We start from the raw sequence: 12,959 nt of genomic DNA, 5'->3' as shown, positions 1-12,959 counted from the left end.
TGACAGAGTGGGTGTTTTGCAACAGGAGCAGCTCTGTTTCACATCCTGTTGTTACAATGTAATGCTATTTCGTGTCAGTGTGGAAGGAGCTATGACTTTTCTTAATACACCTGCTAAAAAGCCAGAATCACACTACTTCGTGTTATCAGAGGGCTGGAGCAGTTCTCCTATGAGGAAAGGTTGAGGGTACTGGGCTCGTTTAGCCTGGAGAAGGCTCTGGGGAGACCTCCTTGTGGCCTTCCAGTACTTGAAGGGAGTGTATAAACAGGAGGGGAATGACTGTTTGTGAGGATGGGCAGTCATAGGACAAGGAGGAATGGTTTTAAACTGAGACAGGGCAGGTTTAGGTTGGATCTTAGGAGGAAGTCTTTTCCCCCAGAGCGTGGTGATGCACTGGAACAGGTTGCCCAAGGAGGCTGTGGATGCCCCATCCCTGCAGGCATTCAAGGCTGGATGTGGCTCTGGGCAGCCTGGGCTGCTGGTTGGTGACCCTGCTCAACCCAGGGGGTTGAAATTGGATGAGCATTGTGGGCCTTTTCAACCCAGGCCATTCTATGACTTATTGCCCAGCTTCTGTTTTGGCTTTAAAACTCCTAAGAGTACTATTATTGACAGAAGAGTTGTGTCTTGTAATCCTTTATTTTTAAATACAAGTACTGCAGATGGGATACTTTGATACTAGCTACAGACAGCTGTCATTTGTCATCACATGTCTGTAGACAGCTTAACCCCTTGTTTCAGATGGTCCCAGAATCTCTTAAAAGTTCCTACCTCTGCTGTTTGGTTCGGCAGAGCTGAGGAAACGCTGCCTTTTACCACGTACCAAGTGGGGGGTGCAAAGTTGTGAGCCTGTTTTGGAGTGGTGATGGGAACTATGGCACAGTGAATGCAATAGTTCTTGCATCTGTCCTCCCTGACCCCTCCGGCACCCCAGAACCAACAGAGCTCCTTATCTGCTTGATGAGTGGATGAGGTAACTGACCTGCATAAAAGTCAATCTGCATTAAGTGTTAACTGTGGAGGAATGTTGCGATACAATATGAGACCACAGAGCAGGAGTAGTAAGTGAGAAAGAAGCCCTTAGGTCAGTACTGATGTCAAAAACTGTGCTGCCAAACCTCAAAGGCTACTTTTCACGTTCCCTGCTTGTAGTCTTGCTGCTATAAGGAGAAGAAGAAATGGGACTATCAATGTGCTGAGAATCAGGATTGTGAGCATATTATTTCTCATAGTAGAAGAAGTGATCTAAAATAAGCACAGGATTTGAACGGTTCAGATCTTTTTAAGTATTTGCTGATTTTATCTTTGTTTCTGTCACTTACATTTGCATTCCAGCTGGGACTATTCTGGTACTTCATCTTTAGTCAAGTCCTTCAGTGCACTTTCTCCATATGGGGAGACTCAATATGGATGTAAGTGCATATCATAAATTGACCCGGTTGAGTTTAATCAGCGATGGTAAAGCTGTTTAATCAGATGAGGAAGCATAGGCTTCTGCATCCCTTAATTTTCATCAGATGAAATTTCCTGATTTACCATCACGCCGACTTGCAACGCTCCAACAAAAATGGGTTTTTAGTGCACCTACAGCAGAGCCCTCAACTCCAAGAATGTGACAGGAGTGACTGCAATCAGATTCCAGGCAGACCTTGCTTGGCAAAAGCCCCAGCAACTTGCTGGGCAGGTTTGTGGCAGATACACATTGCTGCAGGTCAGTACTGCTTGCCAGAGCAAAGTTGCATGATTTCCAAGCTAGGCTACTACACAACGTACATCAGTAGTTATCAAACAAACAATAGAGCTTCAAGGAGGAAGACCCAAACAAAAGCACATTCAGTAACATGTGCTGATGACTATTTCAGTGTATTCTTTATCAATCTGTGTAGCTTTACAATGAAAAGAAAAAGATGGGAAATAAATGACACTATAGGACATAATGATGGTTCTCATTTACCTTTTCTGCCTCTGTCCCGGCTTCCAGCTGCTGCTTCTGTTTAATGCAGATCTGTCCCACTTTAGCCAGGAGCTCATGTGGGTGAATGAAGACTCGGGAGCTCAACAGGAAAGTGAAGATGTAAGTTCTCTGTGGGAGCAGAGCGGGGATAAAGCAAGTTTGATTAACCAGTGAGAATCATTTGTCTTCCCTAGAGCCTTGTAACAAAAACTAGTCTATAAAACAGCAACGTCGCTTTATGTCGTGTAAACATGGTGTAATTTTGCCCTCTGAATTCTTGTTTTTCTTATGGAGTGACTGCCCTTCATCAAGCAACAGAAAACTGCTTTGTGTGTGCTCCAAATCACAGCTATAATTTATTCACATATGGTTTTCTTTCCTTTTCCCTCACAATCACTGACACGAGCTTTATCTTAGTTTGAGGCCGTATGACAATAATTCAGTTTGAGGCGTGACTTAATCAATATGGGGCCCATTTCAGAGTCTCTTCAGCGTGAATAGTGCTATTAAGTGTCAACAATTATTATTTCTCATTAGAAATAGCCTATTTCCATTTTAAAAGCTTTAATGCATTATGCTCCAAGTCATACTCTGTGCAGTTCATGTTGATATGTGAATGAATGCTTTTGTGTCATGATCTTGCTTCAGGGTTTCAAACTTGTATTCTGTATTTTGATGTTTCATATTCTCTATTATCTATAGCGTAAATCAAACACTACAATATGCCAGATATCAGAAAGGAGAAAGGGAGAGCCTATCAGACCTTCTATGCTGATGTGTGTGAGAACGATCCTTAAACTGATACAACACCCAATAGGAATTAAAACACAGGAGAGAGTAGTGTTGGTTTTGGGGGAAGTAACCTGTGCCTGGTTCTCTTCACTCCTTTTTAGCCAATATCTTTGCTTGTTTCTATCAGTGCATCCCTGAACTTGGAACCCTGAGTCTGGCCTATCTGGGAAAGGAATTTAGCTATTGGGTGCAGCAGCTGTTGTGTGAAAATGTCTGCTCTGGAAACATGAAGCAGCTCTTGCTTTTACCCTATTTTCCATTTAAGAAAGGAAGAGATGAAAAACAGTTATGGACTCTTATACTTTCATCTCTTCCCCATGTTCTTGTGTATTGGCAGTGTGGAAACCTGCCAGAAAGATGCCTGTACACTGAAATGGCAAGGAACTGAAATGCAGGCTGCTCTGCCCCGTCAGTGACCTTAGCTCTGATAAACTGGAGCTTCTCTTTTTTTTTAAGGAAAGATATAATTTTGCTTGTTGTACTAATTCTAGTGTTGGTCTTCTGGGTGGAAGCCTGTATGATGTGGGATGGTGTTTGGTCAGAGTAACTGCAAGAAAGCCCTGCTCAGAGTACGTTCCCCTGTTTTTGCACTGTCAGTGACCTAGATGACCTGTGCCTCTACTTAATCCCTCTGATAGTGCTTTATGACGTTCAAAAAAGTGCTGAATTGGAAAGACAGGGAAAGATACGCGGCCATAAAAGCGCAGCGTTCTGTTCAAGGCTTGCATTCTCTCTTAATCCACGGCATCTGCACTGGACACGTACAGCATGTTTCCAGATCACACTAAGCTGCTAAGTCGTAGAAACAAATTATACTTCTGGAACCCATCTGCTGTATTTTCAGTCCACTTTTCAAGTCACACTGCCAGGTCTAGGGCCAGTTTGTTAGCAAACTAAATTGTTTCACTATGGTCAATCAAGACACTCTGGTTTACAATTCATGAGGATCTGGTCTTACTCCTCAGGTTGCCTATTGATTCTGGGGTTGCTTACGATGGCTATAGGTTAACTGCAAGTAAGAAATGACTTCAATGTGTCTAATAGCAGGGCTGAGCCTCATCTCCGCCTCTCTGCTAATGACCACTTCCTGTCCAATAAAGAAAATTGAGGCTGAATTGGGCTGTGCATTGCAGCTTAGCAGTAGGTCACAGTTGTTAGAAATATGGTTGTAATGGACAGGAAATATGTGATGTGAATGTCAGATGTCTCCTCTAGATCAGGGATTTCTGTTACTTGTTACACCTGTATTCAAGTGTAGGCTGCTCCAAAAGTAATGCCTCTTATTTATTTCCATGGAAGCTACAGCAGGTAGCAAGAAAACAGTGACACTACTTGATAGAGACACAAATGTTCAGCAAGCATCAGTGAATGTCACCAGATGCCATTTTTTCCCATGCAGAGGGATTTAACAACACACCTTTGCTTCATATGCACTTCCATGTCAGACAGTGTTCTGTCAGTGCCCCTCTGCTGCCATCTGTCACACAGCAACAACATGTAATGGAATACTGGGGGGAAGGTTCAGGCTCCACTGCCATACCACCAACATCCGCTTCTGACATTGCGATCCAAGATAACAAAATAGAAGGCATTACTTTCAGAGCAGCCCTCCCATGTAAGCAAGGTGTTAGAACACTTCGAAGACCTACACTCTTCTCACAGGCAGTCCCTCGCACGTGAAAATGCTTTGAGAAGGCAGCTAAGAAGCAGGCTGCTTTGACAAAGGCTGATTAAAAATGCTTCCATAAGCTATGAGACTGAAAGCTGAGCTCCACTTACCCCATGAAAGTGACAGGTATTTGAGAGAAAAGGCAAAAAAATTCCTTTCTGCATTTGGAACAACTTAGCTGACACAAAAAGGGTCTTGTGCTTTACGAGAGAAAAAGAAGGCAGATTCCTTTAGTGCCTAAAGTTGTTGCTAAGAGATGAGCTGAATTATATTTAAGGAAAAAAAAGCAAGCACGCAGGACGAAAGGAGGAATTGTTCCTCTCTGACCCAAGAATGTACTGCTGTTGTCTGGGGAAGGAAAAAAAGAAGAAGAATCCCTTTGTGCACTCGCTGCTCAGTCTTATGTTTGTGAAATATTGTCTTAGAATGTTTTCTGTTTGGGCACAAGGGTTGCAGACTGGTACATTCCATTCCTAACCTCTCCAACTCCTCTGTCTCACAAATATACATTTCCCTGTGCGCTGAGTAAGTCCCCATACACAAACAAACCTCAAAAGAGCAGTATACAAATGTAGGGCCTTATCTTTCCTGTCCTCTCTCATCTGTCTCTTGTGCTGCCAACACAGCAAATACAGTTTTGTTTTGCACTGTAACGAGAACAGAAAGATACTGTTTGCCTTCTCCTCCACCCCCTTTTTTCCATCTGGATGGTGACTGCAGTCCTGAGCTTTGTGTCGACAGAACGGCTTTTAAGCATTGCTCTCAGATGGACTAGTCCAGAAATTTGGAGCAACACCTAGAAACAGGTCTCCCTGAAACTAAAGGCAACCTCTGGTAACATAATGAACACCTTCTCTTGATGAGAGTTAACTGATGGTGCCTTGCTGTCATCCTGTGTTCATGCAGGCAGAGACATGAAGCTGGGAGGTGCTTACACCTTCCTCTGGAGCAGAAGGTAACTGGTCCCCCTTCTGACGGCACCTCCACACTAAATGGCTATCGCTCTAACTTCCCTAAAAATAGAAATGGGCAAGACATGAAGTGTAAACATAAATCTGAATTGAAATCCAAGGCTTGCATTTGGGGATGACTCAAACACAGTTCCATCTCTGTCTTTCTAAGCTTATCCATCCACTTGCTGTAAAATTAATCCTTTTAGCTAAATTGGGTGATCTGATTTACCTAAAAGAACGCGTCCTGCTGTAGAGGAGATGAATTTGGTTTAGTACCATTTTCCAGCTCCCTTTCCCAGGAGTTCCCTTGATTACTTCTGCTGTATCACTCAGCTGTCAGTTTGCTGCCCCTATGAACTGCAGCCTCCTGGTGGGCTCTGTGCTCGCGTGGATTGTGATGCTCCCTTGCACGGGGTATGTGACAGCACCATGGAAACCAACAACATTCCAAAATAACTCATAGATCCCTTAAGTAACGCTCACTTTATGGAACCATTTTCAGAGTAGCAGTGTTATAAATAGACTCTAAGTCACAATAAGAGACATGCATTAACAGCTGCTTAACAAACTTAGTGATATTCCAGAAACCCAAGTAGCAAGTAACTACATTAACTAGTATTAAATAAAGGGAGCTGGAGCTGATTCCTTGGAACGTTTGCCTTTGGCAGCCTAGAGCTGTTTCACTGGTGTACTGGATTCTGTAGCTCTCTTCGAGCTCTGCCTTCTCTCTCCACTACATGTCTGGGGAGGGCAAGAGAAGCTGAATGCCCAGCTATGGATATTTCTCTGTGCCATACAGAGAATTTGGTGCTTAGCATCTATTGTAGTTAGCACAATCGTAGGTAAGCATAATTAAACGAGAGGTTTAGAATTGAACCAGAAAATTAAGACATCCTGATTTTTGCCTGTTTTAATCCTAACTAATAATTGCTTGGAATTCAGCTGCTGTACCACTGCACTCGTGGGGGTCTCATATGGGAAGGGAGTGCCCTTACTGCATATAGTGATTGGGAACTGGGTGATGTGTATGTGAGAGCTTAAGGAGGTTTCATTGTGACCAGCGTGAAAGCACAGTAAATAACCCCAAAGCTGATGAGATGGAGAAACGTTCTATGAGGTATAGGTTAGCGTGGCTTGCTCTACCACAGTTAAATTCAACATAGCAGTCAACACTGACTTCAGTTTGCCGTCACTCCTGTCCTAGAAAGAGTTGGACTGTTTCTGTCATGCTGCTTTTTCACAGCTTGGATGGAATACGTGCTTTGTAATCTCTGATTTTTGGTAGTTTGTTTAAATAATGTCTTTCAGTGATGGGTACGAAGGGATGTTTTAAGTCATAGTGTGATCGCTGAGTAATATCACTCGTTCAGAATCTTACATCTTGCCCTAGAGTTACCAGCAATGTTTACTTCAGGGGACTGCAGTGAGGACATTTAATCATTGCCAGATCATTTCTAGGCTCAGGAACGTTATTACAGCACTTGCTTATTAAAATGTGTTGAGAGAGACAGCACTTTAATTACAATCAATGTGGTCGCTTTAAAGTATTTTCTTCCTGATGGTCTGAATAGGAGATGCATAGAAAATTAAGGGGAAAACAAAGCCAAAAAATCCCTAGAGCTGATTTCAGCTGAAAGAGTCGGTCCACTTCCCTAGGTGGGAGATGGTTAGATGTTAATCTTGACTGCATTAGAGGTAAAGCAGCTTAGAGGGATTGAACATTGTGGCTAATGCTGCTTTTAATTGGTTCTTAAGGTGCCCATTTGGTTCAACATGGCTTTATCTTTCTAACAGGTGTTCCCATTAAAAAGCAGAAAGGAGTATCCCTGTTGAGTAACATGTTTAGTGAACAAGTATTACGAGCAAAATAAATGCATCTTTAGTCTGCATCTTAATCATGATCTGGATGGAGATAGAATTTCTCATGTTTAGGATTTAGATTGGTGCTATCTTAGGAAAACTACAGGAAGAAAACAGGTCCTTCAGTGCCTACTTACATCTGGATAATAGTCCATGGTGGGTACCAGGCGCTCTATCAAGGCCTCCAGTGATCCAGAAACAATGTTCCCATCCTGATAAACGGGGTCCACGCATCTCTCTCCCATATCAGGCTGCACTTGTCCACTACAGCTGGAGCCAAGCATGCTGGAAAATATTGGCGTCTGGGGCATAGTTTCCTACAGAAGTGGCAAAAGGAAAAAAGAAAAAGACAAGGTTGTTTTGAGTATGTCTTCTGTATGAGTTTTACAGAGCCATACATTACACGTGATTATATACTTGACTCCAGTGCACCCTGGACATGAGAGCTATGTAACCAAGTCCACACAGTTGCACATATTTGAGTTGCATTTTGGCTTTGAAATGCACATGGAACTACAGCACGAGGGCTGTAGATGCAGAAACTGTAGTAATTCTTTTCCCTGCGCTCGGTTTTCCTTTGCCTCTCCAGTTTTCCCTTGGCTCCTTATCCTTAAACCTAAACAGGGATGAAATGCAAAATGCTTTCTGCATTCTGCCTTACCCAGCAAACAACAACTGCAATACATCTCTCTTCTTACTTCTTTGAGGTCATTCTTGGGCAAAATACCGGACTTTTGGTAACAAATCCTTCACCAGTTTTGTAGCTGGATATCTTTGCAGCAGGTATCTCATGCAGCAGCAGGGCTGTTCCTTTCCTGACACTGTGGGCTGCGTGGCACTGTGTGCTGTAATATGTACTTGCTGTAACACACAGCTCTAATAACAGTCTCTTTGGAGATTTTTGCTTAGGAAACAAACCTGCTGTCGCAATGCAAAAACCACACAAAGCTTTGGGGTTTCCACCTCCCTCTGCTCGGCCACAAGTTCTATCAGTATCCTGTAGTTACCAGCGGCTTGTAAACCGTGTGGGTTTGAGGCTGGTTTTAAACTGACTGCAAGCTGAATGTAACCAGAAGGCCCAACAAAACGTGCAGCCGCTGTATGTAAAGGAAAGAGCCATTATGAGTCGGTACCACGGCCGGTCCCCCCACGCTGCTGAGAAGGCGAAGTGAGGAGGGGCAGGGGGAGCTCCTGGGCTCTCTTTGGCCCTGTGTGAAATGAAGCTGGTAACGTCACGATGGGAGAAGAAGTGATGCAGATGGAAGGGATGAGGCTGTGCTCGTACACTGGGCTGGGTTTTGTATCTTCAGAGCTCGGGGCGGCCATCCGTGCTGCTGGGGCAGCACCACGACCAGCAGCGGGACTCCGTGCCCTCCGCTGAAAGCAACGAGCGCCGCCGGTTCGGCCCGGCAGGTGCTGGTGATGCTCGGCACATCGCGCTCTCCCCGCTCTCGCTCAGCCTTGCAGTGCGCAGCAACGTGCCGCAGCCCCGACGCTCCGCAGCCGCCCCCCACACCCAGCTACGGACGCGTTTTTGCCCTTGTAAGGACGGCGGCGGTCGGTCCCCGTGCGGCGGCCACCACAGCGCTGTGAGGGAACGCGGCTATTGCCTCCAACACGCCGCACCGCTGTTAGAGGAGAGCGGACCGCGCTCAGGACCCCTCAGCGCCGGCCGTGCTACCGGACGGACTCCCGCCTCCCCTCGCTCTTAGTGCCGCCCCCTCCATCCGCCCGCTCCCACAGCCCCCGCCTCGGCCCCGCTTACCCTCATCTTCCTGGGCGCCGCGCTCATACGCGGGTGCCGGGCTCGGGCCGGCCGGCAGCACTGCGCCCCGCTCCCGCCGCCCGTGACGTCAGCGCCCAGCGCGCCGCCCGTTGGCTGAGAGCGAGCGGGGCCCGTTCAAACCGACCTGCAGCGGAGCGGGGGCGGCTGTGGGAGCGCGGCTGTCCGGGAGGGCCGGGGTCGCTGTGCTGCCCTGCTTGGCTTCTCACAGCTCCCTGCTTGTGCTTCTCACAGCTCCCTTGTGCTTCTCACAGCTCCCGTTGCCCAGATGCCTGTTATTCCGTGAGGAATCAGTGCTCGGTCCCGCCGTGGAAGCGGCTCTGCATGAGGAAGGAGCTCTCCCGCTGCTCCCAGCCGTGTGTTAGCGCCGCGCTGACAGGCGGCTCCGAGCCCTCCCTGCTCTAATGGCTGCGCTGGTTCCTCCCGCTCTCACAGTTGCTTCGCGTTTCCCAGGCGCAGCCGCTCGGGGGGCGGACAGCCGGCCCACGCCGCACGCCCACCCGCCCCAAGCTCGGAGCAGCCGGGGCTTTCCGCTGCGCTGCCTTCGTTTCTCTCCTACAAACGCTGCTGCTCCCATCCTGCTGCTTCGTTCGCTTGATGACTTAGCGTTTGTCCTATGGGCTCCTGGCGTTCGTTCGTTTCGTTTTGCTTATTGTCGCTGTTTATCCGATGGGTCCCGGTGACTGTAGGCGGCTTCGCTGGTTTCCATGGCGATGAACGTAGGAGAAGCCTTCGGAAGGCAGCGCTGGTGCGGGTAGGAATGAGCATTGGGAGAGTGCCCACCCCGGGCTGTAAGGAACCTGCACTAGTGCTGCCTAATGGCTCCTTCCCTGCAGGCATTCAAGGCCAGGCTGGATGTGGCTCTGGGCAGCCTGGTCTGCTGGTTGGTGACCCTGCACACGGCAGGGGGTTGGAACCAGATGAGCACTGTGGGCCTTTTCACGTTCTCATAAGACAATATGCCAAGTAGGAGATGGGAATATATAGGTTAATCTTGTGTAATAAGATATGAAAAGTTGTTTTTGAAGACTACAAGCCCATTTAACTAACACAGCCAACAACAAATCTGAAAATAAGTGCACTGGACTTCATGTTTTTGTACTGATCTGCCTTCCAACCCTGCTCAAATGTTTGCTTAGGCTTGTAGAAGTCTCGGTCAATAAACACTTGCAAAGCGTACACAGATCTATTCAAACTGTTGTAAAACAACCCCTGTCCTTATTGCACTGATGCCATTTTCACCCAGAGGGTGGTGATGCACAGGAGCAGGTCATCCAAGGAGGCTGTGGATGCCCCATCCCTGCAGGCATTCAAGGCCAGGCTGGATGTGGCTCTGGGCAGCATTTTGGTTGGCCACCCTGCACACAGCAGGGGGTTGGAACTGGATGATGAGCATTGTGGGCCTTTGCAACCCAGGCCACTGTATGATTTCTCTTCTCCCCTATTCAGCTCAAGTAGAATGCAATGAGTGCATCATTTTACCGTTTGGCTTCCATTTCTTCTCCTGTAAAGTGCGAAGGATGACCTTTAGCTAGCTGTGTTCTGAATGTTGAAATCTGGAGATACAGAAACTCTCCAAGGTTTAATTGTTTTTTGTAGTTATGTAAGCTCTGTTCCTCAACAAATTGCTTGCATTTTGAAGATGTTTTCATTAGGCATTGCCTCATGTTATTGGTGGGTGGACCCTAGAGCAAGTTTAATCAGCGCAGTTTGTACTTGTTCTGTAGCTTGCTAGAAAAACAACTTGAGGCAACACTGCGCTGGTTCAATGGGGCCGGTCAGGGAATCTCTTGCTGCAGAGTGAGTCAGCAGCATTAATGCCTGCCTGTCTCAATCCTGCCAGTTGCTTCAGCCTAATACCAGCTAACGTCAGCATATAGAGCACAACATCTTCTGTTATCTATTGAGCTGGATTGGTATTTTCAATGTTTGGGTTTTGTTCCTGCTCCTGCTGCAGGCTTGCTGTCTGAGCTGTCTAATCCCACCATGCCTTAGCAAAAATCTATTTGGTTGTTTGGTTTTTTCTTTCTTTTTTTCTTAGAAAACAGTATTTTGGAAACTTACTCCAGTGTACCTACGTGTACATCTTAAACACAGCCATACTCAAGAAAAGCAAGTAACAACTTCCAATGTCATTACTACTGATCTGAGGCTTTAGCTTCAAGTACAATGGGATTCTCCCTGAAAGGCTGTTTTTGTAGTTGCCACTGTCAAGCTATGCACTTGTTGGTCACCCTCCACACAGATCTAGTTGTAGTTATTATTTGGCCTTATGTAACAGAGTATGCTGACGCAATTTAAAGCCCCAGCACCTGCAGTGAAGGAAGCAAAGAGGGGTGGAGACTAAAAGGAAAGTGGGCTTAACTGTACATGGCATTCTTCACAGTGTATTTTAAATAAGAAAATGGGATAAAGCCTTTATCGTCTTCTGAAGCACATCTGACTTGAACACAAACCTTGTTTGTTACTGAGTCTGAACTGCTGTCTGGGAACCTACACAACCTTGGGAGTGGGTAGGGTATAGAGAGGCTCTGGATTTGCACGTTACATTCTGTTCCAACAGTGCATTATACTTACATAATGCTATGATTTTGGAAACCATTTAGATATACTCATTACAGGCATAGTTATAGAAGTGTATTCTTGGCTATTACATTTCAGAAGGCTTTGATGTATGTTACCTAATACTGGCATGTGGAACATGGGAAAAAGAGGTGAATTAAATGTGCACGTTATGTTTGTGGTTTTTATATATCGATGGTCTTGGCTTTAGACTCAACAACTCGACCTGCATCTGAAATATGGCATTTGTTCAGGAAATGCCATCAGACTGCACAAGCAGTAATAGCAGTGGTGTCAGATGGGGTTTTTGCATGGGTGCAAGCTAGTGTGGAGCATTTATAAGAACTTTAGAAGCAGGCTGTAGGTAAAGCTTGAAAGCCTTGAGCAAGCATCTTTGTGGAACAATTGGTTTTTAGTCTTATTTGGAGGGCTGTGCAGATGTTCCAGGTTTCCTTAAGATTTGAAATTTGTTCTCGAGTAATTTTTAGACCCATTTGAACATACTATCAATTTCAGAGAATCACGCTGCAGAATAACTTGATGGCACATTAATAACTTGGCAGCAGATGGGAGTGGGAGATGAGCTTCTAATCGCGGTTCTGAACTGAGCCAGACTTTTTAAGCTTGGAACGTGAAGTGGGACTGAGTGCTGTAGCCATCAGTCCGTGGTTATTATCAGCCATACCTCTCTTACTATTTGACATGGGACACAATGAGCCTTTCCACACAATGGTTTTGTCAGAGCCAATGAAGTCTGTAGTGCAGCGTTTCCTTGAATAGGCCTCAACCAGCTCTGCCCCTCAGATATCCAGCAATTTTCAGAGCAAACCAAGCCAAAGTTATGAACAACTTGAGATGCCTTTCACTGCTGCATGCTTTCAGTACTACCTGAAATAGAAAGCTAGTTGTAAAAGTCACTCACCTATGTGTTGAACTTTCCTTGGCATGAGGTCGGCTATGTGACACATCACTGAGCATACCTGTGACACTGATGCTCAGTTGTCACTCTTGGATTGAGATGAAAGCTATTCCCCAGGATTTAGAAAAGGCAAGGTGCTTACTCCCAGCTCTTTGTGCCTCTACCAACACAGCAGACTTAACATAATACAGCAGGCTTTCACTATGGTACCAACATGGCTGGTAATAGCAACTAAGATGCTAATTGTTATTTTGGTGTGCGAAGAAGCTTGCTAGCAGCAAGTTTGGTTCCTGATTTTTGTGCATATTCTGTTCTTAGTATTCTATTCTTCCTAGGAATTAGCTTGCCTACTAACTTAGATCTGAGGTACATTCAGCTGGGAGACATCACTGTAATGTTTGGTGGATGTCTTTGTGTTCTTAGCAGGGAGGATGAATCAAGATTTTTAAAAACCAAACAAGAACAAT

At 45.8% G+C, this 12,959-nt stretch overlaps 1 protein-coding gene across 5 annotated transcripts in view; it reads right to left on the bottom strand.

Moving 5' to 3' along the window:
- Window positions 1–12,959, bottom strand: part of RASGEF1A (RasGEF domain family member 1A) — a 133,202-nt gene that overhangs the window by 13,090 nt on the left and 107,153 nt on the right. For 3 of the 5 annotated variants that reach the window (XM_015866100.3, XM_015866105.3, XM_015866102.3), the window contains 2 exons: window positions 7,366–7,545; window positions 1,955–2,083 (listed from right to left, as the gene is read on the bottom strand). In XM_015866100.3, coding sequence (XP_015721586.1) covers window positions 1,955–2,083; window positions 7,366–7,545 — 309 coding nt within the window. Of the gene's footprint in view, window positions 1–1,954; window positions 2,084–7,365; window positions 7,546–7,889; window positions 7,909–8,993; window positions 9,473–12,959 lie in introns of those variants that run through there. The other 2 variants (XM_015866101.3, XM_015866104.3) reach the window with 2 other exon arrangements.

This window comes from Coturnix japonica, chromosome 8 (assembly GCF_054131305.1).
Source record: "Coturnix japonica strain WE chromosome 8, WE-NBRP24, whole genome shotgun sequence".
Taxonomy (NCBI): domain Eukaryota; kingdom Metazoa; phylum Chordata; class Aves; order Galliformes; family Phasianidae; genus Coturnix; species Coturnix japonica.
This window is presented reverse-complemented; position numbering and strand designations above follow the sequence as displayed.